Source organism: Pongo pygmaeus, chromosome 15 (genome assembly GCF_028885625.2).
Source record: "Pongo pygmaeus isolate AG05252 chromosome 15, NHGRI_mPonPyg2-v2.0_pri, whole genome shotgun sequence".
NCBI classification, from domain to species: domain Eukaryota; kingdom Metazoa; phylum Chordata; class Mammalia; order Primates; family Hominidae; genus Pongo; species Pongo pygmaeus.
Genome location: NC_072388.2, coordinates 16,499,188 through 16,526,489, shown reverse-complemented (window position 1 = coordinate 16,526,489; position 27,302 = coordinate 16,499,188). Strand labels below are relative to the sequence as shown.

At 34.9% G+C, this 27,302-nt stretch overlaps 3 protein-coding genes, 1 non-coding gene and 1 pseudogene across 4 annotated transcripts in view; 4 read left to right on the top strand and 1 right to left on the bottom strand.

Moving 5' to 3' along the window:
* Positions 1 to 3,347, top strand: part of LOC129012664 (olfactory receptor 4Q3-like) — a 39,123-nt pseudogene extending 35,776 nt beyond the window's left edge.
* LOC129012643 (olfactory receptor 4N4C-like) overlaps positions 1 to 27,302 on the top strand; it is an 89,436-nt gene that overhangs the window by 35,813 nt on the left and 26,321 nt on the right.
* LOC129012649 (olfactory receptor 4M1) overlaps positions 1 to 27,302 on the top strand; it is a 58,655-nt gene that overhangs the window by 21,337 nt on the left and 10,016 nt on the right. The gene's annotated exons all lie outside the window — the stretch shown is intronic.
* LOC134738184 (olfactory receptor 4S2-like) lies at positions 9,847 to 15,939 on the top strand. The gene is given in 3 exon segments (XM_063652116.1): positions 9,847 to 9,880; positions 14,965 to 15,700; positions 15,702 to 15,939. Coding segments are annotated over 3 exon segments (1,008 nt in total).
* On the bottom strand, positions 19,034 to 19,134 carry LOC129013469 (small nucleolar RNA U13). Its single transcript, XR_008493941.1, has one exon. It is a non-coding gene; the product is annotated as a small nucleolar RNA U13 (small nucleolar RNA).

Here is a 27,302-nt window from a genome sequence, read left to right as displayed (position 1 = left end):
TTTAGTATTATGTTTCATATTGTCTGAAGATTGCAAATTTATTGTCATTAAAAAAAATCCAAGAATAACCAGAATCCAGCCCTTACCTTGATTAAAACTCAAATAACTAACATACAGGGCTGCCTATTTTTATCTTATGTAATTGTGAAGATTTTTATATCATTATTAATCAAAATCTTATCAGAGTAATCACCTAGGAACTGTCCAGAATATTTATAGTACTGAAATTTCCTAATATTAAATCTTACTTTAAGCAAGTAGGCCATAAACTCAGGCTTATAAATTGTAGTAATTTGGGTTATAACATATTTGACATATTCTTCTCTTATTTAATCTATCCTTCTGATTTATTTAATTTTAATATTGTCTGTTTTAATATAATCTTTTCTTTCTCAGCATATGTTGAGTGGAAAAAACAAGTGTACCATACACCCTTGGTATACTATGCCTTCAGGTTAGGAAATAATCACATTGTTTCTCAGCCATATTCTGAGACTAAATTATAACAGTGTGTAGGGTTATGTGTTCTCATTGTTTTCTGGTTTCTAGAAACCTTTTTTAATTAAAAAAAAACTTTGGTTTCTCTTTCTCAGATTTTTCCAGTTTCCCCAAGATTATTTTAAAAATTAGATCCATAATTTTAATGAGACTTGACCCCTGTTAATTATACATTTTAGATAACTGGAAAGAACATCAAAATGATGTTTTCTTATGGAAATTTACAATCTTTGGTGCATCCAAAAAAGATTAGAGAATTTTCAATTTAGCAGAGCTGAAGTAAGGCTGTACATATAGCAGCAAATCGTTCCCTAACTTGTATTTCTTGCTTTGTTTTATTTTCCAATTGATTCTAGAAAGTGAGGTGATTCCTTCTATCAGTTATGAGATTATAGATTTAGATGCAGCTGTGCACTTGAATATATAGGCAGATGAAGAGGATGGTCACAAACATGGTATGACAGAGGCATCCAAAGGTGGCTTGAGCCCCAAATCTCTCTCTCACTGGCTTATTTTGGAATAACATCCTAGAGAAAGTTTTCTTGTCATTAGAGGTTTTCATTTTTAGAATTTAAGTACTTTCCTGCATCGTCTGTGTAAATACCTGATATCTAGTATGAAGGATTTTATTGGATAACATTCTCTGAATGACTTGATAGAACCAAGTGCAACATGGATTACAAAGCTTGGGACACAAAATAAAATCTTGTCTTATTTCATATTTTGCCTATAGCTGGTTCTAGATAAAAAAAATTCTAGACAGAGAGGCATCTACTAATTTTTAACTACTTCAATGGAAGAAATGTATCAATGTTCTCTGATTTTCTGTTTGTAATCCAAGGTACTGTCACCAAACGTTGGGGATGAATATGAGTGTAGAGCAGGGGAAAATAGATCTAACAATATCTTAGCAAATCTTTTATTTTCTTAAGTATCTATGGTTGTTGAAAAGTCCAGAAGCAACACAACTCTGGTTTCTCTTATTACTCTGTCCTGTAAAAGGGTGATGGTGGGCTTTTGTGCATGCCTCCATGATATGGGTCATGGCTCTTGGTGTCTTCTCTTGGGGATTAGTGTCTTTTAATCATTGACCTACTCATCCCGAGTCTGATGCTTCCCTAAATCTTAAAGATTGAGACTATTTCTTCTCACCTCATTTTTACAAACTTCCCAATTTCTGTGACCTGGGATAGTAAAGACAAAAAATATGAGCTCTTTTTCAATCCTTCCTAAATGATTTATTTCCTAATGTATTTATTCATAGTAACTACTAACCTTTGTACAACATAGCAATTTGTTGTTTACAAAACATTCTTCCTTTGATTTGATAAATTATTGAGCTTCTGCTATGCAGTAAGTATTGTGTTGTGGATAAGATGAGTAAGATATTTCCTCATCTTGAGAGACCTAGTTTTTTTTTAATGGTGCACATAGGCATTACATTTGATTCTCAAAACAATCTTGGGAGATATCATTAACTCTGCATTAAATTGAATAACCAAAGAATAAAATTCAGAGAGGTTTATTTCCTTGCCTGATAGTACTCCATTGATAATGGTGGAGCTAGGCATTCGATCTAGATACTCCATTCCAGAACTTTTGTCCTTAGAGGACATTATTCTGTCTATTAAAAGAAATGGAAAGATTAGAACTTATCACCTCATGTCCAAGTCATTGTGTTTCTTTCTAGTTTATTGTGAATGCAATTTAAAAGTACTACAGGAATAAAGAGTTGGAAGAAATGAACAAAATTCCTCGTTCTATCAATATGAGTGTACTGCCTATACTACCTCATAGAACTTGCTAAAATAATTTTTATGTAATTTATAAATATATATATCTACCTTAAATCTCCCTTGTTCTGATTTAATTCTTCTTTCTCTAGGTCACTTGATATTCTTGGCTTGATGAAAAAAGAACAAGATTCTAACGTGACAGAATTTGTTCTTCTGGGCCTATCATCTTCTTGGGAGCTGCAGCTATTTCTCTTCTTACTATTTTTGTTTTTTTACATTGCTATCATCCTGGGAAACCTCTTGATAGTGGTAACAGTGCAAGCCCATGCTCACCTGCTCCAACTTCCTATGTATTATTTTTTAGGTCATCTCTCTTTCATTGACCTAAGCCTGAGCTGTGTTACTGTGCCAAAGATGTTAGGGGATTTCCTACAGCAGGGCAAGAGCATCTCTTTTTCAGGATGCCTGGCCCAGATCTACTTCCTCCACTTTTTAGGAGCCAGTGAGATGTTTCTGCTGACAGTCATGGCCTATGACAGGTAAGTTGCCATCTGTAACCCTTTGCGTTACCTTACAGTCATGAACCCCCAGCTATGCCTTTGGTTGGTTCTTGCCTGCTGGTGTGGGGGTTTTATCCACTCTATCATGCAGGTCATACGAGTCATCCAGCTGCCTTTCTGTGGCCCCAACGAAGTGGACAACTTCTACTGTGATGTCCCACAGGTCATCAAGCTGGCCTGCATGGACACCTATGTGGTAGAGGTGCTGATGATAGCCAACAGTAGTCTGCTGTCTCTTGTCTGCTTCTTGGTCTTACTATTCTCTTATGCTATCATCCTGATCACCCTGAGAACACACTTCTTCCAGGGCCAGAACAAGGCCCTCTCTACCTGTGCTTTTCATCTGACAGTGGTCAGCCTTATCTTCGTGCCATGCGTATTCATCTATCTGAGGCCTTTCTGCAGCTTCTCTGTGGATAAGATATTCTCCTTGTTTTACACGGTGATTACGCCTATGTTGAACCCCCTCATCTACACACTCAGAAATACTGATATGAAGACAGCTATGAAGAAGCTGACAATAAAACCATGTGGCATTCCATTGCCTTGTTAAAGAATGAGCAGAAGAGGTGATTTGAAAAACATACTCTTTCTTGCAAGACTCTCAACTTATCTTGTACATGTGTAAAAACCATTTTGATGTCTTTGGTATAAAAGAGAAGATAGCATAAAGATTATAATGGATCACTCTTGATTACAATTTAAAAGCATAGGTGGCACTCTAGAAAGCCACCTATGCCTTTTGACCATAATCAAGAGAACTCAAGAACTCAGTAGAATTTACTGGCCACAAATGATAACAAGAATTAATTGAAAGATCAACTTTTCTATCTTTATGCCTCTAAGTGCTCTTAATTTATTCAATTTTTTCCACTTTTTAATCTATTCAAATGAAAGAAGATATATCTCTTTGTGTTCCGTTCCTCCAGCATTTAATGATTCCTAGTGTTAGGAAGTTCCTTCTGATGTCTCATCAGATCCTCTTCTGAAGTAGTGTGAATTTCTTTGTTCTGTTATAACAAAGCCTTAGAACAGTAACAACTACCTATGTAGTAGTATTTACCTCAGAACTGTGTTCCACAGTGTCCCAAGTTTTAGAAATGTAGTCAGGCATCACTCTAACGAACATATGCTCTTAACAAAGTTTATGTGTGAGAGAAAGGAAGTCCAGGAGTGCCGGGGTGATGAAAGCTGTTAGTATTCTGTTGTAGAGGCTTCCCAAGAAGAGGTACCCAGTTTCACACTGAGTTTTTCTTTGAGTGGAGTTACAGTGGGGGTGAATAGATAAGCTGGCTCTTCAGCTGACCATAATGTTTAAGAGTTTTAACCTCTAAAGGAACGGAGGAAGAAATGAACTGTGGTTGAAAGCACTCATTTTTGAGATACTCACAGTTATTACCTCTGAGTCTCAAACATGCTTTGAGGAATAAATTTACCTAACTTCATTTTTGAGAATGAACTCAGAGTTAAGTGACTTACCCATGACCACTTAGAAAAAATGCAGTCAATCAAGAAAGCTATTTATAATCCCAGCACTTTGGGAGGCCAGGGTGGGCAGATCATCTGAAGTCAGGAGTTTGAGACCAGCTTGACCAACATGGAGAAACCCCATCTCTACTGAAAATACAAAATTAGCCGGGCGTGGTGGTGCATGTCTGTAATCCCAGCTACTCAGGAAGGCTGAGGCAGGAGAATCACTTGAACCCAGGAGGCAAAGGTTGCAGCGAGCTGAGATCACACCACTGCACTCCAGCCTGGGCAACAAGAGCAAAACTCGGTCTCAAAAAAAAAGAAAAGAAAGCTAGTAATTATATAATTAAGTTAATATTTTATTTCTCCCCAGAAAGAGTATTTATGCCAATTATACAGATTGCTTCGTTCTTTCTTTCTTTCTTTCCTTCTTTCTTTCTTTCTTTCTTTCTTTCTTTCTTTCTTTCTTTCTTTCTTTCTTTCTTTCTTTCTTTCTCTCTCTTTCTTCCTATCTAATTTCTTTTTCTCTTTCTCTCTTTCTTTCTTAGGAAATTTCTGTATAATTTATCTCAATTATACAGATTGCTTCTTTCTTTCTCTCTCTCTTTCTTTCTTCTTTCTTTTTATCTTTTTCTTTCTCTCTCTTACTTTCTTTCTCTCTCTCTTTCTTAGAGTATTTATCTCAATTATACAGATTGCTTCTTTCTCTCTCTCTCTCTTCTTTCTTTCTATCTTTCTCCTTTCTCTCTTTCTTCTTTATTTTTCTCTTTCTCTCTCTTTCTCTCTTTCTTTCTTTCTTCTTTCTTACTTTCTTTCTTCTTTTTTTTTTTTGAGACAGAGTCTCACTCTTGTCTCCCAGGCTGGAGTGAAGTGGCATGATCTTGGCTCACTGAAACCTCCGCCTCCCAGGTTCAAGTGATCCTCTTGCCTCAGCCTCCCAAGTAGCTGGGATTGCAGGTGCTGGCCACCATGCCTGGCTAATTTTTGTATTTTTAGTAAAGACGGGGTTTTTCCATGTTGGCCAGGCTGGTCTTGAACTCCTGACCTCAGGTCATCTGCCTGCCTCAGCCTCTCAAACTGCTGGGATTACAGGCATGAGCCATGACACCTGGCCAGATTATTTAATTTCTATGATACCTGTATAGGAGCTTCAGAGCTGGAAGATCCCTAAAAAGGTTAACTTAAGCATTTATATTTAAGATTATCGATCTATGACATAGGATCCTTGCAATATTTTATGGCTATGAAAATGTCTTTATTCTATTTACTATATAATGAGATAATGACAAACTTTTACAATGTTTTTTATATTTTGTCACTTTATCTCCTAATGAATTGCCACAGAGAGGCTTTTATGATTACTTAGCTGAAAAATATACCTTTGAATAAAATGTCTGAAACTCCATCTAATACTAGGATATACTGGAAAATTGCAATAACCCTGGTCATGTAAGAGCTTTCTTGATATAGGGACAAAAGATGAATTTTTATTTTTGTGTTGGAAGTTAATGACTTTATATTTAAGAAGCCATATGTATGTATGTGTATATGTATATATTGCTACAGAAGGACTCCTCACAGACTAGGGACTAGGCTGCCATTTGGGAGATTTCTAAATAGTATGGGTGAGGGTGAGAATGGCATACCTGGAACATCATGTTCTTCTCTTTAGCTTCAGTCTACTCAACATTTTCAGAGTTTTTTGCATACGATGAATACCCTGAAGAGCAGTATGATATCCCAAAGATAATATTTTGAATATCCTGAAGTGCAGGAAACTGCCCAAGATTACTGTGTGAGTTACAGAAAGATTTGAGTGGTGCTAGGGGTTAGCAGGCATGTTTCAAGGACATAGAGCTCCAGGCTTTCTCTTAGTATAATCTGGCTGTAACATCCCCTTTTTCTGATGTTCTCTTTCATAGCAAAATGTATAGTCTTGGCAAATCATTTTAAATGTCCAGTTGACAGCTGGAATTGGTAGCATTATTTTAAGAAAAGCAATAGCTTTTTGTATTCCCTTTTGCATTTTCAAGTCTCTCTTTGTTTCCAGGAAAAAAGCCTACTTGATCGTGGTGAATTAACTTATTGATGTGCCGCTGAATTTGGTTTGCTAGTATTGTGTTGAGGATTTTTGCATCTATGTTCATCAGGATATTGGCCTGATGTTTTCTTTCTTTGTTTTGCCTCTGCCAGATTTTGGTATTAGGCTGATGCTAGCTTCATAGAATGAGTTAGGGAGGAGCCCTTCCTTTTCGAGTTTTTTGGGAATAGTTTCAGTAGGATTGGTACCATTTCTTCTTTACATGTCTGGTACAATTCAACTGTGAATCCCTCTGGTCCTGGGCTTTTTTTGGTTAGTAGAGTTTTCTTATTTAATTACTGATTCAATTTCAGAGCTTGATATTGACTTATTAAGGATTACAATCTCTTTCTAATTCAATTTTAGGAGATTGTGTTGTTCCAGGAATTTATCAGTTTCTTCCAGATTTTCTAATTTGTGTGCATAGAGTTGTTCATAGTATTCTCTGAGGATCTTTTGTATTTCTGTGGGATCAGTTTTAATGTCATTATTGTCCTTTTTGACTGTACTCATTTGGATCTTCTTTTTTATTATTATTATTTAATCTAACTAGCAGTCTAACAATCTTATTTTTTCAAAGGACTAACTCTTGGTTTCATTGACCTTTTGTATAGATTTTTGCACCTCAATTTCATTCAGTTGTTCTCTAATTTTTGTTATTTCTTTTCTTCTGCTAGCTCTGGAGTTGGTTTGTCCTTTGTTTTCTAATTCCTTGAGGTGCAAAGTGCAGGAAGATGAAGCTAGACCCTTGCTTTTCAGCATATAAGAAAATTAACAGGATAGATTGAAGATTTAAATATAAGACCACAAACTATGAAAATCCTAGACCAAAATCTAGGAGTTACTTTTCTTGACATTGGCCTTGGGAAAAAAATTAGCTAAGTCCCCCAAAGAAATTGCAACAAAACCAAAAATTGACAAGTGGGACCTAGGTAAACGAAAGTGCCTCTGTACAGAAAAAGAAACTATCAAGAAGGGAAACAGACAACTTACTGAATGGGAGAAAATATTTGCAAACTATGCATCTGACAAAGGTCTAATATCCCAAATGTAAATAGAACTTAAATAATACAACACACAAAAAACAAACAGCCCTATTAATAATGGGAAAAGGACATGAATAGATCCTTTTCAATAAAAAGACATACAAGCAGCCAACAAATATATGAAAAAATGCTTATCATCACTAATCATCAGAGAAATTCATACCAAAACCACAATAAGATACCATCTTATGCCAATCAGAGTGGCTACTATGAAAAAGTCCAAAAACAACAGATACTGGAGAGCCTGTAGAAAAAAGGGAGTGCTTGCACAGAGTTGTTCGGAATGTATATTAGTTCAACCCCTGTGGGCAGAATTTTGGAGACTTCTCAAATCACTTAGAACAAAGCTACTATTTGATCCAGCAGTCCTCTTTCTCTCTCTCTCTCTGTCACTGTATATATATATTTAATATATTTTATATGTATATAAAATCTATAAATAAAATATATATTATATAATATATTAATAGATATATATATAAAATATATTTTATATATATAATAGATTATTCCAAATAGATTATGCCAAAAAGACCAAAAAGGCACATACACTTGTATGTTCTTCTCAGCACTATTCAGCAAAGACAGAACCATACTATCAGAATCATGCTATCAGAATCATACTATCAGAATCATACTATCAGACACTATGCAACCAAAAAAAAAATTATGAAATCACGTCTTTTGCAGCAACATGAATGAAGCTTCAGGCAATAATCCTAAGAAAATTAATGCAAGAACAGAAATCCAAATACTACATGTTCTCACTTACCAGTGAGAGCTAAACATTAAGCACACATGGACATGTACATGGGAACAATAGACACTGGGGACTACAAGAGGTGTGAGGAAGGGTGGGGGGGATGGGTTGGGAAACTACCTGTTGGGTACTATACTTACTACCTTGGTGAAATAAACCCACGTAGCAAACCTGCACATGTACCCTCTGTATCTAAAATAAAAGTTGAAATTAAAAAAAGAATGAAAGGGAGCGAATAAAGCTGATGTTTATAGGCCCTCCCAAAATTTCTGGCTTATCACATGCTTTCAAAGATTTTATAAAATCATTTTTAAATTTAATAATTTTTAAAATTTGGAATGGTTATAGATTTACAGAAATGTTGAATATCGCAGAGTATAATTATACCTCATGCTATTTTCCTTATTGTTATATTACTATGGTACATTTGTCAAACAAATAAACTAATATTGATGCATTATTACTAACTACCTTGCAACTTTAATTCAGATTTCATTAGTTCTTCCTTAATGAAATGGCTTACTCAAGTTGTCTATTTTTTTCATGGCAGTTATTTAATTTATTGCCATTATGTTCTTTATGTTCCCAAAAAGCTCTTTGTACTTATTCTGTAAATAAATACTTGAAAATACCTGGTGAGCTTCCATTACTTAGAGGAAGTGGTGAAATCTATAACATAAATACAGTGCAGTTCTTGTTTTTATCTCTTTAAGTGAATATTGACTCCCCCCCACTCTGTTCACATCTGTGAATGATTTCTTATTTATTTATTTGACATGTAAAACTTGTAAATATTTGTCATGTACAACATGATATTTTGAAATAAATATGTCTACATAGTAAAATGGCTCAGTTGAGTTGATTAGCATATACATCCGAACCCTACCAGCCTCTCCCTCTTATTTCATTAAACCTATACTTTCTTGTTTGCATGTTCTATCCTACCTCAGATTCTGGTACACATATGAGATTCTGTAGGGGTACAGGGTCTGCATGGTGATAAGAAAATCTAGGATAATAACCAAGATTTCTCATACTACAACCCCACTCTACACCTTGGACCTTGTTCTACTAGAAAAACTTGTTCCAAGATCAATTATCAATCCTAATTCCAATTTTTACCCAGTCCTGTTCCACTGTTTGAACCTCTGAACCATGTGCAGCTTCCTCATATTTCTATGTCTCTGAACATGCTGCTACTTCTGCTGGAATTATTGACCAACTTTTCACCTTCAATACTCTAATTAAAAGTCTTGTTTTCAGCCAGCTTTCAGCATGGTTTTACAAGGAGTTATTTAGTAGAGACTACACTTGCACTTTCTCTGCCTAATCATATTCTCCAACTGCTTACTCAATCACTTGTCCAGCATTTCCCTCAGGGTTTTGATGATGCATAAAGATTGCTGAGAGTTTCTTCCCTTTGGCAGCCAGGAATGTAGAAATCTTTGCATACCAAGGTTAGAAGCTATGGCGTGGTTGTAAACTCATAAAATACTATCTTTCTGAGGGAGAGAGAGAGAGAGAAAGAGAAAACAAACTCAAGACTGCTTTTTAGGCTGTACAAGAGGAAATGTGGCATGTAAATAAAAGAAGTATCATTATATAAATCTCAGTCTTTTAGTGTGCGTATCTTGTTATCAATCACATTTTTATTTCAAAGGATTTTCTGATCCAACATCTCGGGTTGTTCAAATCCATGCGGTGGGACCACACTCAAGAAAAAGTCCAGGGTAAGCTTTCCATCTGGAATGATACCTTAACCACCAGTGAAAGAGGCAAGGTCAATTTTCATTGATTCAAATTATATTCAAAGGTAAATTATTTACTTCTGTAAATTCTTCACCTGCTTTACAACATCTGTTCTAGTAATTAATTTAAGAAATAGTATATTACAATTTAAAGTGTGTATCAATATAATTTCAATTGGAATTTAGTCCTAGGTTTACTAGGTTTACCACCATCAGTAAACTTAGATAATTTAATTCCCTCTCTGGACCTTATTTGTTTCCCAATGGTTAGATAAGTGTGAAAAAATCAAACAATCTCTAAAATCCTTTATACATAGATAAGTATAGGACTTAACATCAATTATGCTTCAGTCTAAGATGATTTAGGGAGGTCATTTAAAACTACTGCTGTAAAATAAATGGTTTTATGTCAGGAATTGGGTCGTACTCCTCTTTTTATATTCACAGTGCAGTACCAGACACAGATAATATGTTTAGTAAGTATTAAGTGAAAGGATAAATTAATAGTGGTACTTATGAAATATAAATCAAATAGATGATACCTTAAGCAATCTATACATTGTGCTATGCTAACCCATTTGCAGATATTTTTCAATATTTTTCTTTATCTTTCAGCTCCACAAAGATTAGTAATTATTTCCCCAATTGGGGCCAATTAGAGGAACAAGAGGGGATTAATAAGTAATAAAATAATGTCAGGTAACAAGAGACATAAAAACATGCACATGTGTTATAATGTCTCTACGAGGGATATTGAAGTCAAGAACACTATTGCACGAAAAGTTTTCCATGAGATAGAACTTGCTGTTAGGAAAGAGATCCAGAATAGTATATGGCTGCCCTTTGTAAATCCCTCATGAGAGGAACTAAGACAATCTCTTTCCCAGAAGATTCCAAGAGTTGCATTCTTTGAAATTGTTCTATTGGAAATAATTTATGTAGGCTCATGGAGTTAAACAAAGGAGGAAACATTTTTCTTTAACTACGCAAATCTTATTTCAACCAATATATATTCTTCAGTATTGTCTTAGAGAGATCAAGTTTAACCTAAGAACCTGGGTAGACCAGTAGAAACAATCCACCCCATAGAGGCTCTGGTTCAGAGTTGAGATGTCTGATACTGGAGTTCTTGAAATTCTACCCCAAAAATGATCAAGAGTTAGCTTGGCAGATTGTTTATTGCTTTTTTTGTCCATTATCTAATTTTAGTTTTACCATGGGTAGCATTATCTCACAGAGGAGGTTAATAGATGTTAGAAAAATTATGTTAATGTTACACAGCCTGAAGAGGCAGAGCTGTGAGTTGTTCTATCTTTAAATCCTGTGCTGTTTCTCCCAGCAAAGATAGCAAAAAGATCTTGGGTCCTAGACTATGATTAATTTGATGAAATCCTCAGGAGAAGGCTAGATAAAGTTGAGTTGTCACCACTCAGGGTGAATAGAGCAGCTGCTCAAACATCTTTGGGCATCCATGCTTGAACTCTTTAATACATCTATGCAAGGATATAGAATGTACTCTGTTGCTGCTCCAGTCAAAGACTCCTTTTGAGAGGGTAGGTGTGAGCAGTAGACACAGTCTAAGATTTGGACAAGCATGAGCATGCATATAGGTGAGAATCAGGAGATTGACATAGTAAGGAGGTCAGTGTTCTAAGACGACTCCTATCCAGGCTTCTGTCTCTCCTTCCAATCAACATTTTCTCTGATAGCTAAGATGCATAATGATAATTATATATTCACTTAAAGTACATTATGCACATAAGTCCTTTACATGTAATATATATTTAATATGTATAACACTCTATATAAAGGTACTATTCTTATCCACATTTTACACTTGAGAAAACTGAGGCAAAGGGAAGTGAAGTAACTGCCTAAAGTCATAAAGTTAGTAAATGGTGAAGCCGAAATTTGAACGTAGACAAGTTGGGGTTCCAGGCGTCTTCTTTTTCACAACTTCTCTCCCCCACCTTCCATCGCAGCTACTCTCCTCCTGTGACTGGATCTTTCTTTATGGCACCCCAGTTAATTCAATTGCTAACTTTTAAGCTTAACACGCAAGACTTGGTAATCTAGACTTGCCTTCTTTTCAGCCTCATCTCCTGACACTTTCCTATGTAAGTTCTGTGTTGAAACATGTTCAAATTGCTGACACTCCCCAAAGAGGATGGTGTAATGATTTTTACCTTCACATATTCTATTTGCTAGGCCTGGAAAGTTCTTCCCGCCCTGTCTATTCTTCTGTGCCCACACCCTGCAATCCTCATCATCATCAGGTTAACTCTAACTCATCTGTCAGAATTCCACTCAGTGACAGAGTTTGAAAAGGCAATCCTGTCTGTCCTGGGCTTCCTTCCTGAGCCCTTTCATGGAGAACTGTCACAGTTTACATGTGGACCTCCTCCACTTGATTGACAGTACTTGTCAAATCAAATAATGACTGAATTAATGATCAGTATCGCATCACTTATTACATCCCCACTGTAAATTTAATTTGAGAAAAGTTGGGTACAGACTGTATGCTGTGATGATCTTGCCAGTTGTAGCTATAGTCTTTGTCTCTAAATAGTGTATATAATTAAAAAAACTTTTCATGATTAGAAGAAAAGGAGTCTTTTGATTAATGTAGAAAGTTTAAAGCTTTCAAATGAAAAAGATATTTGGTGGCTTTGATGCCATCAGACCCAGGATATGCATAGTAGTTAGGAAAATAGATCCTGAAGACCCATTGCGTAGGTTCAAATACCGACTCTGCCAATCACTAGATCTATAACCTTGGGCAAGTTACTTACTCTTTCTGTGCTTCAGTTTCCTCATTTCTGAAGTGGTAATAGTAGTGATAGACTACTTTATAAGATCATTATGGGAGTTAAATGAGCTAAATTTAAAACATCTAGAATCAAACTTGGCATACAGTAAGTACAATATGTGTTTTCTGTTTACCTAAACATTTTTTCAGCCCTTATGATTTTGCCAACTGGTGATGACTGAGCACAATTTGGCTTTGCTGGTATAGGGCACAGACTATTAAAAGATTTTAGGAATGTGAAACATATTCTCCAATTGAAGGACTTTGCACGATAAGAAAGCAATTGTTTAAATTCAGTTCTTTTTGTGGTGGCAGGTTCCTGTAATTCCAACTACTTGGGGGGCTGAGGCAGCAGAATCACTTGAACCCAGGAGGCGGAGATTGCAGTGGGCCGAGATCGCGCTGTTTTACTCCAGCCTGGGTGACAGAGTGAGACTTCCTCTCCAAAAAATAATATTAATTAAAAAATAATAATAAATTCAGTTTTTTATTGGAAATTTATCTATCTATCTATGTAATCTTTCTATCTACCTATAATTTATTTAAGGATATGTAAGTTATGCGTGTTCTGCAAAAAGAATACCAGAATTATACCAGTCCTTTCGCTGAAAATTATATTGGGCAATTTGCCTCTTTAATCTTTAGTGCTCTGCTCCATAAAATGGAGATAATAAAAATTATGATAGTGTTGTGAAGATGGAATTAAGTAACATATGCAGAGTTTAGCACACGATTCTGTGCATGGTAAAATACTCAGTAAATGTTAGCTACTATTAATGATATTTCTTTCATGGAGATTGGCACATATTTTTATAGCTATTATCTCAGAAATAAAATGGTATATGTTTTTAATATTTTCTAGTAGTTACATTATATAGCTTTTATATAATAACTAAATGCACCAAATTACAAATTGTGCTTACTAGAGAGATTCCACTTGATAGATTCAAATTAAAAGGAAACACCTCATAAATTCAAAACATGTTCTATAGATCTCATTTGAATTCTGAAACAGCTTTGTGAGGTAAAAAATTTTATCATTCATCTTCTATAGATGAGAAAACTGAGATCCAGGGAAGATAAATAGATTTACCCAAAGTTATAAAGCTGATGAGGGCACTCAAACTTACACCACTCAGCTTCTGGGCAGTGCTCTTTCTGCTATCCATGCAGAAAAGAGGTATTCTGAGTAAAGACGGAAAATAGCTAGTAATTTTCATATTTCAGAAAAGCCATTTTTATTTCAAGAAACTTCAGATCTTGTCTAATATTAATCTCCTTTAAGAATTTTTTCCTGATTATTTCTATCCTTTATTTTTCTCTGTATGATGCAAGCATTCCTATTACAGTTTATAAAATGGCTTCAGACACTTATTTTTAAACTATCATTTCTAACATTATCTGTATGATAAATTTCATTCCTAATTTTTCCTGTGATCACAAGGACAGAGAGTTATCTGTGTCTTTTTCAAGGCAAAGGGATTGAGGATGACAGGGACCTACAAAGGGATTGAGGATGATAGGGAACTCAATGAGAAGTTTTAAATGTTTCAACTCTTCAGAGCAACATAGAAAAAAGTATTTCTCTGTATAAATTGATCACTTCTCATGTATTCCTTATTGGCAAGCAAAATGGAATTTTCAACCAGCAGGTCCAGGCGTATGATTCAAACTTCCTCAACGTTGATATATAAGCACTAAAAATGACTTAATTTTTACTTGAATTGAGACTTTTTTTTTCTAACTGAGAAATTGGAAACTGAGTCTTCCTTTCTTGATTAAACAAAATGTTACTTTTCCATAAGTGAGTAGTATATATTATACTTGAAGGATTCTGAAATTTTATACATCAGATCATATACTCTGACTTCATGCTTTTATTTACAGCCTCAAAAAATTAATTAATTAAATAAACAAAGTTTTCACTCCAAAGTAAATTTCTGACAAGAGAAGTTGGAGGTGGGGGGAGGGAGAGCACTGATTAGGTAAAAACATTAAATTCAATAAAAAAGACTCAGATTCTCTAGGTTCTTGTATGGAAGAAAGGAACTATAAGACTAATTATGAAAGAAATTCAAATGTGAGTCAATAATGTGGAAATCAAGCTAATAACAAGAAAAATACTCATGAACTATGTTCAAGAAATATGAAGAACTTTCTCTACCATATTTAACATCATGTAGGTATTTTCACAAGACTCTTACTGATAGGCTTTACCTTGCTTACAATGGTTTATAACATGTGTTTATTTTTGCAGAGAACCAGAGTCACTCCACCAGTCCTGCCTGGGGCCCCATGAAAGTGGCCAACAATGTCACTGAGTTTATATTCCTGGGACTTTCCCAAGATTCTGGAACGCAATTTATGTTCTTTGTCTTATTTCTCCTCTTCTATGTCGTGATCGTGGTGGGAAATTTGCTCATTTTGCTTATGGTCTTTTCTGACCCCCGACTACACACGCCCATGTATTTCTTCGTCAGTAACCTGTCTTTTGTGGACATTGCCTATTCCTCGGCCACAGCACCCAAGATGATTGCAGACTTTGTTTCTGAGAAAAAGACTATTTCCTACTGGGGCTGTATAACTCAGATGTTTACCTTCCACTTTTTAGGTTGTGCTGAGATTTTTGTTTTGACTGTCATGGCTTTTGATAGCTATGCTGCTATCTGCCAACCACTCTGTTACACTGTCATAATGAGTGCTAATGCTTGTACTGTGCTGGCATCACTGTCCTGGTTGGGGGCCCTGGGTCATTCCTTTGTTCAGACTCTCCTGACCTTCCAGCTGCCCTTCTGTAATGCTCAGGTTATAGACCATTACTTTTGTGATGTCCACCCAGTCCTAAAACTTCCCTGTGCTGATACAACTCTGGTAAACATGCTGGTAGTTGCCAACAGTGGTCTCATCTCCCTAGGGTGTTTCCTCATTCTTTTGGCCTCCTACACAGTCATTCTGTTTAGTCTTCGAAAACAGTCTGCAGAGAGCCGATGCAAAGCTCTCTACCTGTGGATCTCATCTGACTGTAGTAACTTTCTTCTTTGTTGCGTGTATCTTTATTTATCTCCATCCATCCACTACTTTCCCATTGGATAAAGCTGTGTCTGTGTTCTATACCACCATCACCCCAATGTTGAACCCACTCATCTATACTCTGAGGAATGAGGATGTAAAGAATGCCATGAGGCAGCTATGGAGTAGCAAGATCTCCTTGAAGGAAAAGCAGAGAGGATAGTTTGTCAGAATTGCAAAATCAGAGAATTAGTGGATACCTTCAATCATCCCTAATTTATTAATAGTTAAAAAAAAGTTCCTAAAATGCAGCTTTTATATTTTGTCTAAGAGGAAATAATTTGAGGCTATTTTAGACAGGCTAAACTTAAACCTTTCCATACTTGGCAAGGTTTATCTTCTCTTCTAGAGTAAAAAAGTTAACACTCCTACTCAATATCTCATTTAACCTCGTTAGATCCCTTCTATTCACATCAAACTCTCTTAAGCTACCATTCAATAATTTAGAGTGGGGTTATAAGAGAAAGATATCCCTGATCATATCTTCTCACCATATCATGTCTCTTCAAAAAAGAAGTCTAATTTACCAGAAGCTGCACCTTGTTCCCTCCTTCTTTCCTTCCTTCTTTTATTTTCTTTTTCTTCCTTCTCTAGTCTTTTCCTATAAATATTGCAAAATCTAGTCACGGAAACAGATTTGCAAGGAGATAATTATAATGCAATACAACAAATGCAGACATAGAAATATATATTTCCTACAATGAAGTGGGTTAGTATAAATCAACAAATTGCCCAAAGGATGGTTTCTGTGCAGGAGAAAAAATAGAACTTTACATATTTTGAGGTGGATAGCAATTTCTTTAAAAACTCTCTTGGAGAATTTGAATACTCTTCTACCCATTACTATAATACTATCTTTACTGAAAGAAATCTTACTTTTTTTGGCAATAAAATTACAGACTAGATTAAAGCAACTAAAATGAGTTGATATTTGTACCACTGAAATGACTAAGGAGATGTAATTCTATTATAAATTTTTAGTTGAACTTGTCTTCAGTTCCTTAAAACAACAAAATGGAATAAGCACATTTTCTTTTTGTGGTATTCTTAGTAAAGTTGAAAAATAGATAAGTATTCTCAGTATTCTGGGAAACGCATTTTTCTTCTGAGAAATTTTCTTAGATCTTGTCTCATGACTCATATTGTTCAAGAATTCTGCCCTGATAATTTTTATTCAACATTTATTTTCCATATGCCTTAAACAATCCTGTATGCAATTTATAAAATATCACTTACCTTTTTCTCTTTTTTAATGGATTTTTATCTGAGATCTACAACTTAGGAGGAATATAAGTGATGTATATTCTTTTCTACTCTTCATGTATGGAATAGAGGTGCTTGCACAGTAGGTACTTGTCAAAATCTGTTGATTGTAACTCCAATTTCTATTTTTCTTCCTTAGTAATGGGGAACTGACATTATTTATGGTGGCCCAACTAAAATATTGCATTGACTTGCCTCAGGCTCTTTTAAATTTCAATTCAATAATTTAGAATGACCTTATAAGAAAAAGATATTCCTTTTGAAGCCAAGTGGACAATCTGATGTTAATAGTAGTTTGTTGGTGGGGCTTTTGAAAAGTCTTTAAAATGGTTTGTCTACTCAAGCCCTCTCATACATGATCACCATTAACATTTTGATGATTAAAATTTCCTTATAGTTATTGCATGTCCTTATAGTTATTTTCATATTACTTTCCCTTTGCAACAGGGTCATTCTATCTTTTAACTCCTGATTTTTTAAGATAAACAACAAACACACAAATTATATTAAAAATGATAGAATACATTAGGTTTCCCTTTCCCTCCTAAGAGCAAAGTATTAACAATAACAACAACACTTGCTGTAGGAAAAAAATGGCTTAGACCCACAGGAACAAAGAAACAGGACAGCAGTTAGATGCAGAGAAGAGATTTCAACAAAAGTTTGGAAAAGGTAAGATAAAAAAGTAGCAACTGATTTGGCAGGGTTGGGAAGGCTAAGTCTGAATTACCAACAAGAGGAATAGTGAGGAAAAGGGGAGAGATTCACTTCCTGGAATCCCTACAATGACTGGGATGCAGGATGCCAGGTCAGGGGGAGGTGAGGTTCAGGGCTGCTAATGAAGATTAAGAGAATGGAGCAGTTCAGTCTTCCATCCTCTTTCTGCTCCCAGATGCTAATGGTAGCCGATGAGTCACAGACAGAATATTGGCACCTTTGTTTAAGAAACTGAATGTTAATGTCACATCTGCCTTCAGAGATTACAAGTGAAATGGCTACTTTTCTACTGCAACCCTGACCAGAAGCCTGCCAATTAGTAAGCTGGCTGAAGAGATCAACCTAAAATTTACATAAGGCTTTTGAAAAAAAGAGAAAAGTAAGCCTTTAAAAAAGCCAAAAGGAAACTGGTGGAATTATAGGTAATTCGGGGGAAAAAAAAAAAAAAAACAACTGTAAAAAACTGTATCTTATCATGAATGAAAGAAAATATTTGTAATCTTTAAATAAGAATATGATGCATTAAAAAATATAGAAAAATTATTTTTGGAAGGTAAATAAAATCAAAAAGAACAATAAAAATTAAAACTAATACGACATTAAAAGAAATCAAGTAGTCAAAGAAGTCATAAAAGTACTGTCTCTATGAAAGTAGAATGAAAATGTCAAAGAAACAGAAAATATGAAAGATGAAAACAAGAAACACAAGGAATCAAGTTAGGGGCAAACCATTCAACTCACACATATTCCAGGAGGACAAATTAAACAGAAGGATGGATTTAAAAGAAACAATGAAATTAAATTTCTTAGAACAGAAAAGCTTAATTTTCTCGATATGAAAGATTTACTGAACGCCCAGCACAAGATTTTTAAAAAATCCCAAGGCAAGTTATTATGAAATTTTATCACCTCAACAATTGAAAATATTGTAAAATCATTAAGAAAAAACCACATAGCTCATAAATGAACAGAAATTCAAATGGCATGAGTATGCTCTGTAGCAAACTCATCCTTAGAATACAGTGGAAAAGTTTCTCACGCTGATTTTCAGCCTAGAATTCTATACAGAACAAATCTATCAGGAAGATAGAATAAAGCATGTTTAATCAGGCAAAAATTTATAAAGTTTACATCATAAGTACTCTTTTTTTTTGAAAGTGTGGGATAATGTATCCCAGCAAAACAAGAGGAAGAAATGAGATCAATAAATTAATATATGCAATGCAGGGTGGCTAAAGCCACTTTACAAAAATCCCAATCTCTTTTTTCTTTTTTCATGTGAGTCAGGTAATATGTGTATGTCATAAGATTTGAGGGAGCTACGTCTCACACAGGAGTGCAAAAACTCAGTCATCATGCTTATGAACCACAAAGGGATCAAAAGGCACTTTTAAGATGACAGATGTATAGTAGGCATAGGAGACAACAGAAATGGATGAAAGCAGAAGATGGAAGCCCTCCAGGTTCATAAAACAGAAAGGAGAGGGTGAAAATTTATATTATCTAATATATTGAAGCATCTTAGTTGTAAAGCTACAGTCAATAGGATGAAACAAGTTGATACACTCAAGGAAGGATGCATTTATAGAAAATTATATCATTTAGATTTCCAACAGGAAGTTAATGACACACTTAATACAGGATAATTTGATAAAGATTTATTTAAAGAGATGCTGTCTATGAGTTTATAGGTATAGAGTACCACACAGGCCAGTGCTATAATCAGGGGTAAGATGCGGTGGAGATGTTTACACCATTGTGCCTGAAGGGACTGAGAGAGGGAGGAAATACAGAAAACCCAAAAAGAGCTATTTATCATAGCCATTTGAAAGGAGGAATGACCTTCAGTGGGAGGTCAACCAGCATGTGGCCACAAGTTCTAGCTTATTCTCCTTCATTCCCCTTTTCCAGTTTTATTGAAGTATAATTGACAAATAAGAATCATACATATTTAAGTGTGCAACTTGATGTTTTGAAATATGTATACACTGTGAAATGATCATCACATTTAAGATAATTAACATATCCATTACCTCACAGGGTTGTTTTTGTGTGTGTGGTGTGAACCCTTAAGATCTACTCCCTTAGTACATTTCAGTTGTCCAATACAGTATTGCATTGTAATACAGACACCATGTTGTGCATTAACTCTCCAGAACTCATTCATTTTTGCATAACTGAAACTTTGTAACCTTTAGTCCATATCTCCTCATTTCTCCCTTTCCTTTCCACTTCTGGCAACCACCATTCTACCTTCAGTTTGAGTATTTTAGATTCCACATATAAGTGAGATCATGCAGTATTTGTCCTTCTGTATCTTGCTTTTTAAAGGCTGAATAATACTCCATTGCATATATATACTACAATTTTTTTCAGGCTTTATTGAGGTATGATTTACAAATAAAATTTGCATATATTTAGGGTATATGCCTACTTATGAAATGATTACCACAACCAAGCTAATTAACACATTCATCATGTTACATCATTACCATTTGTGTATAATGTATGTATATGTGTGTGTTAACACTTGAGATCTACTTTCTTAGCAAATTTGAAGCTACTGTACATTTGGTCTCCAGTACTTATCTTGCAGCTGAAGGTTTGTACCCTTTGACCAACATCTTCTTTTTCCTGGAATTTCCCAGCCCCTGCTAACCACCACTCTACTGTCCATTGCTATGAGTTTGATTTTTTTAAATATTCCACCTGTATGGGATATCATGTAGTATTTGTCGTTATGTGTCTGGCTAATTGTACTTAGCATAATGTCCTCCAGGTTTATCCATGTTGCGGCAAATGGCAGGATTTCCTTCTTTTAAAGGCTGCATAATCCATTGTGTGTGTTTGTACCACATTTAAAAAATCTATGCATCTGTAGATGAACACTTAAGTTGTTTCTGTATCTTGGCTAGTGTTACAATGCTGCAGTAAATTTGAGAGTGCAGATGTGTCTTTAAGATAGTGGTTTTATTTCTTTTGTATACATACCTAGAAGTAGGATTGCTGTATTATATGAGAGATTTATTTATTTATTTATTTTTTGAGGAGGCTACATACTGCCTTCAATAATGGTTGCACTAATTTATATCTCTACCAAAAGTTTACAAGGGTTTTGTATTAGTCCGTTCTCACACTGCTAATAGAGACATATCTGAGACTGGGTCATTTATAAAGGAAAGAGGTTTAACTGACCCACATTTCAGCATGGCTGGGAAGGCCTCAGGAAACATACAGTCACAGTCATGGTGGAAGAGGAAGCAAACATGTCTTTCTTCACATGGCGGCAAGAGAGAGAAGACTGAGAACTGAGTAAAGGATAAAGCCCCATGTAAAGTCATCAGATCTTGTGAGAACTTACTCACTATCACAAGAATAGCATGAGAAAACTGCCCCCATGATTCAATTACCTTTCACTCGGTCTCTCCCATGACATGTGAGGACTACGGGAACTAGAATTCAAGATGGGATTGGGGTGGGGACACAGCCAAACCATATCAGGTTTCCTTTACATCCTTGCCAACACATGTTATCACTGGACTTTTTGATAAAAGGCAATCTAACAGGTCGTTGGTGATATCTCAGTGAGGTTTTGATTTGTCTTGAAGATTTCTGATTTTGAGCATTTTTTCCATATACCTGTTGGCCATTTGTGTGTCTTCTTTGGAAAAATATCTATTCAGATCCTTTGCCCATTTTATGAAATCATTTTTAAAATATCTTTTGCCCATTTAGAAGCTTGTTTGTTTGCCATTTGGTAGTATGAGTTCTGTATATATTTTGGATATTAACTCCTTATTGGATGTATGGTATACACATATTTTCTCCCTTTCTGTAGATTTCCCGTTCATCAAACAAATAAGGATGAGACCAATGTCCAGGAACTTTTCCCCATGTTTCCTTCTAGGAGTTTATGGAGCCAGGTCTTAATGTTAAGTTTATAATCCACTTTGAATTAACTTTTGTGATTGGAATTAAGAGAAGCATGGATTCTTTGCATGTGGATATCCAATTTCCCAACATCATTTATAGAAGAGTCTGTCCTTTACAGTGTATATTCTTGGTACCTTAGTTGAAAAAATTAGCTGACTGTATGTATGTGAGTTTAATTCTGAGCTTTCAATTCTGTTTTATTGGTCTGTATGTTTTTATGCCAGCAACATCTGTTTTATTACAGTTTTGTAATGGAGTTGAAATCAGGAAGTTTAATACCTCCAGCTTTGTACTTATACTTAAGATTGCTTAAGATTTTCATGCTCTTTTGTGGTTGCATATGAATTTCAGAATTATTTTTTCCATTGCTGTGAAAAATATTCATTGCCATTTTGATAGGGATTGCATTGAATCTACAGATCATTTTCAGTAGTATGGACTTTTTAACAACATTAATTCTTCCAGTTCATGAATATGGGATATGTTTCACTTATTTGTGTCTTCCACAATTTATTTCATTAATGTTTTATACTTTTCAGTGTACAGATATTCTACCTCTTTAGTTAAATTTATTTGTAAGTATTTTATTGTTTTTGATGTGCTCATAATAAGTTTTTCTTGATTTTTTCTTTCTATAAATCATTATTGGTGTAAAGAAATGCAACTGAATTTTTCTGATTTTGTAGTCTGCAAAATTACTGAATTTGCTTATTAGTTCTGACAGTTTTTAGTGGAGTCTTCAGGATTCTTTCTACATAGAATCACGCCGTCTTCTAACAGAGACACTAACTTTTTTATTTGGATGCACTTTATTTCTTTTTCCTAATTACTTTGGTTATGACGTCCAGTACTATGTTGAATGGAAGTGGGGAGAGTGGTTTTGTTCTTGATCTTTGAGGGAAACATTTCAATTTCTCATCATTGAGTATAATGTTTATCATAGGCTTCTGATATACAGGCTTTATTGTGTTGAGGTACATTCCTATAATTAATTTGTTGAAAATTTTGTATTGTGAAAGAATGTTGAATTTTGTCTAATGATTTTTCTGCATTTGTTTTGATTATCTCATGGTTTTTATTTCTTATTCCGTTAATGTGGTGTAGCACATTTGTTGATTGTGTATCTTGGATAATTCTTACATCACAGGAATAAATCCTACTTTGTCATGATGCAAAATCTTTTTAATGTCCTGGTATGTTTGGTTTGCCAGTAGTTTGTTGAGGATTTTTGGACCTTCGTTCACAAGGGATATTGACCTATAATCTATTTTTCTTGTTGGTGTCCTTATCTGGGTTTGGTATGAAGGCAATGTTGGCTTTGTAAAATGAGTTTTAAAATATCCCCTCCTCTTCAACTTTTTGGAAGGATTTCAGAAGGATAGGTATTAGTTCTTTTCAAAATATTTGGTAGAATTCAACTATGAAGCCATCGGGTCCTAGGATTTTCTTTGATAGGAGATTTTATTATTGATTCAATCTCCTTACTCGTTACTGTTAAGATTTTCTATCTCTTCATGATTCAGTCTTGTAGGCTGTATGTGTCTAGGAATTTATCCATTTCTTCTAGGCTATCCAGTTATTGATATTATCTTATGATTCTTTATATTTTTTGTAGTATGAGTTGTAATGTCTCCTTTTTCATTTTGGCTTTTATTTATTTAAGTCTTCTATTTTTTCTCAGTGTAGATCAAGTATTGTTGATTTTATTTATATTTCCAAAAATCAGTCTTAGTTTCATGATCTTTTCTACTGTTTTTCTAGTCCCACTTTCATTGATTTCTTTTCTAATCTTTCTTATTTCCTTTTTTTCTAACTTTGGGCTTAGTTTGTTCCTTTTTTAGTTCATTCAGCTGTAATGTTAGGTTGTTAATTTGAGACCTTTCCTCTTTTTTTTTGTAAACATTTATTACTATACATTTCTCCCTTAAAACTGCTTTTGCTGCATCCCATACCTTTTTGTATGTCATGTCCATTTTCATTTGTCTCAAGATATTTTTACATTTACCTTTTGATTTCTTTTTTTGGCCCATTGGTTGTTGTTTAATTTCCATATGTACATGAATTTTCCAGTTTTCCTGTTATTATTGATTTTAGTTTCATACCATTATGGTCAGAAAATATATTTGATATGATTTCAGTCTTCTGAAATTTCTTTTTTTTTTTTTTTTTTTTTTTTCTTTTTTTTTTTTTTCTTTTATTATTATTATTATTATTATCATCATTATCATACTTTAGGTTTTATGGTACATGTGTGCAATGTGCAGGTAAGTTACATATGTATACATGTGCCATGCTGGTGCGCTGCACCCACCAACTTGTCATCTAGCATTAGGTATATCTCCCAATGCTATCCCTCCAACCTCCCCCCACCCCACAACAGTCCCCGAAGTGTGATGTTCCCCTTCCTGTGTCCATGTGTTCTCATTGTTCAATTCCCACCTATGAGTGAGAATATGCGGTGTTTGGTTTTTTGTTCTTGCGATAGTTTACTGAGAATGATGATTTCCAATTTCATCCATGTCCCTACAAAGGACGTGAACTCATCATTTTTTATGGCTGCATAGTATTCCATGGTGTATATGTGCCACATTTTCTTAATCCAGTCTATCATTGTTGGACATTTGGGTTGGTTCCAAGTCTTTGCTATTGTGAATAATGCGGCAATAAACATACGTGTGCATGTGTCTTTATAGCAGCATGATTTATAGTCCTTTGGGTATATACCCAGTAATGGGATGGCTGGGTCGAATGGAATTTCTAGTTCTAGATCCCTGAGGAATCGCCACACTGACTTCCACAAGGGTTGAACTAGTTTACAGTCCCACCAACAGTGTAAAAGTTCTTAAGACTTGTTTGTGGCTTAACACACAATCTGTCCAGGAGAATATTCTGTGTAAGCTTGAGAAGAATGTGTTTTCTGCTGTTGGATCGAAGATTTTGTGTATGTCTATTAGATTCATTTAGTCTGAAGTAGTTCAAGACAATGTTTTCTTAATAATATACTTTCTGGATGATTTAGCCATTGTTGAAAATCAGATATTTAAGTTCTCTATTAATATTGCATTGCAGTCTATCTCTTGCTTTAGATTTGTTAATATTTGCTTTATATATTTAGGTGCTCTGATGTTGGGTATATTCATATTTATAACTGTTCTATTATCTTGATGAATTGACTTTCTTATCAATATCTGGTGACCTTCTTTGTCTCTTGTGACAGTATTTAAAGTCTATTTTGTCTGATACACATGTACCTGCTACTGCTCTTTTTGGTTTTCATTTTCACGGCATATTTTTGTTTTTTCTCCCTTTACTTTTAGTCTATGTGTGTTATTAAAGGTGAAGTGAGTTTCTTGCAGGCAGCGTTTACTTGGATTTTATGTTCATAAATCAATTCAGCCACTCTTTGTCTTTTGATTGACAAAATTTGCTTATTTATAGTTGGTAAGTAAAGATTTATTATTGTCAGTTTATTAATTGTTTTCTGGTTGCTTTGTAGATCCTTTATTCCTTTATCACTCCTTTGTTGTTTTCCTTTGTGATTTGATCATTTTCTTCAGTAGTATGCTTTGATTCTTTTCTGTTTATCTTTTGTGTATTTACTATAGGTTTTTAATTTGTGGTTGCCATGAAGCTTACATAAATATTCTTATTGTTTAACCAATTCATTTAAAAACAATGACATCTTAACTTTGATTGCTAAAGAAGCTCTGTACTTTTACTTCCCTTCTCTTACATTGTGCTTTTGATGCTACAGTTTACATTTTTTGTATGTCTTAAGAATTTATTATAGCTAGTCATTTTTCATACATTCTTCTTATAACTTTATAATGATGGTGTGATTTACACCACCACCATTATAGTGTTTGAATATTCTAAATTTAACCATATATATACTTTACCAGTTTTATATTTTTATATGTTTTAGTGTTACTAATTAGCTGCCTTTTATTTAATCTTAAAAATCTCCCTTTAGCATTTCTTGTAAGGCAAGCAATAGTGAAGACTCACTCAACTTTTTTTTTTTTTTTTTCGAAAAAAGTCTTTATCTTCTTCATTTCTGAAGGACAGCTTTGCTGGCAAAATATTGCTGGTTGGCAGTTTTATTTTTCTTCCATCGCTTTGAATATATTATTTCATTCTCTCCTGATCCTCAAGGTTCCTGTTGAGAAATCCACTGATAGCTTTATTTGGGTCCTTTTTTATATGACATGATTCTTTTCTCTTGCTGCTTACAAGCTTCTCTCTTTGTTTTTGATTTTTGCCAGGTGGATGATAATGTATGTTTGTGGATTCTTTTTTTGGTTGAATTGACTGGAGAACTTTAGGCTTCATCCATCTGGATGCTCATTTCTTTCCTGATATTTGCTAAGTTTCCCATGGTTATTTCCTTAAATAAGCTTTCTATCTAATGCTCTCTATTTTTCTTCTGAACCTACTATAATTTTAACGTTAGCTCTCTTGATAGTATTCCATGGCTTCTGTAGGTTTCATTCATTTTTTTTTCTTTTATCTCCACTTACTGGATGATTTAAAATGCTCGGTCTTTGAGTTCACTTATTTTTTTATCCTGCTTCATTTAGTCTGATGTTCAAGCCTCTATTACATTTTTTTAGTTTAGCTATTGTATTTTTCAGCTCCAACATTTCTGTTTGGTTCTTTTTAAAATATTTTCTGTCTCTATATTGAGCTTCTCATTTTGTTCTTGGATTGTCTTCCTGATTTCATTCAACTATTTATTTGTGTTCTCTTGTAGTTCCCCGATTCCTTAGGTAATGATTTTGATTTTTTCCAGGCAATTTATAGATCTCCAATTCTTTGGGGTTGGTCACTAGAAATTAATTTTTTTCCTTTGGTGGTGTCATGTTTTCCTGCTTCTTTGTGATCTTTGGGTGTTGATTTTGTCAGTGACTAAACCTGCTGGAGTCCTCTGTGGAGTTAAGTACTATAGTTTGTGCAGTGATCATTGTGGGTTCCTTGGTAGTGAAAGCAGTGTGGTATGTGCAGCTGATAATGGCAGGAGACAGACAGATTCCTAGGCAGACAGGGATAAGTCCCTGGTGAATCTCAACCTTCAAGCCAAAGACAACCTGAAGCCTGAAAACCAAGCCACCAGTTCCAGGTGGAGTCCATGACCCAAGTGAGAACTTCCTCAGTGCCTTTTAGTCAATTAAACGGTGCTTTTTCCAGGCCTGCCCATGAACCAATCAGCACAGATTCCTCCACTCTGAGCCCATAAAAAGCCCAGACTCAGCCTCACAGATGGCTCTCTGCTTTCAGCCCCACTCTTACACAGAGGGCTACCCACTTTGGCTACTCTCTCGTTGTCAAGAGCTTTTCTGCCACTCAATAAAAATCTCATCAGCCTTGCTCACTCTGCGGTGTCTGCATGCTTCATTCCTGTTGGTTGCGGGACAAGAATCCAGAATCCACTGAATAGTGGGTGTGAAAAGAGCTGTTAAGACACACTCCTGTTCACCAAGCTACAGAAGTGAAAAAAAAAATGCTGGGTGCCACACATCCCCAATTGCTGAGCTGTGGGCAGCAGGACTGAATGAGCTGTGACACATCCCCGTTTGCTGAAGCGGCCAGCAGTGAGAATGAACAAGAGCTGTA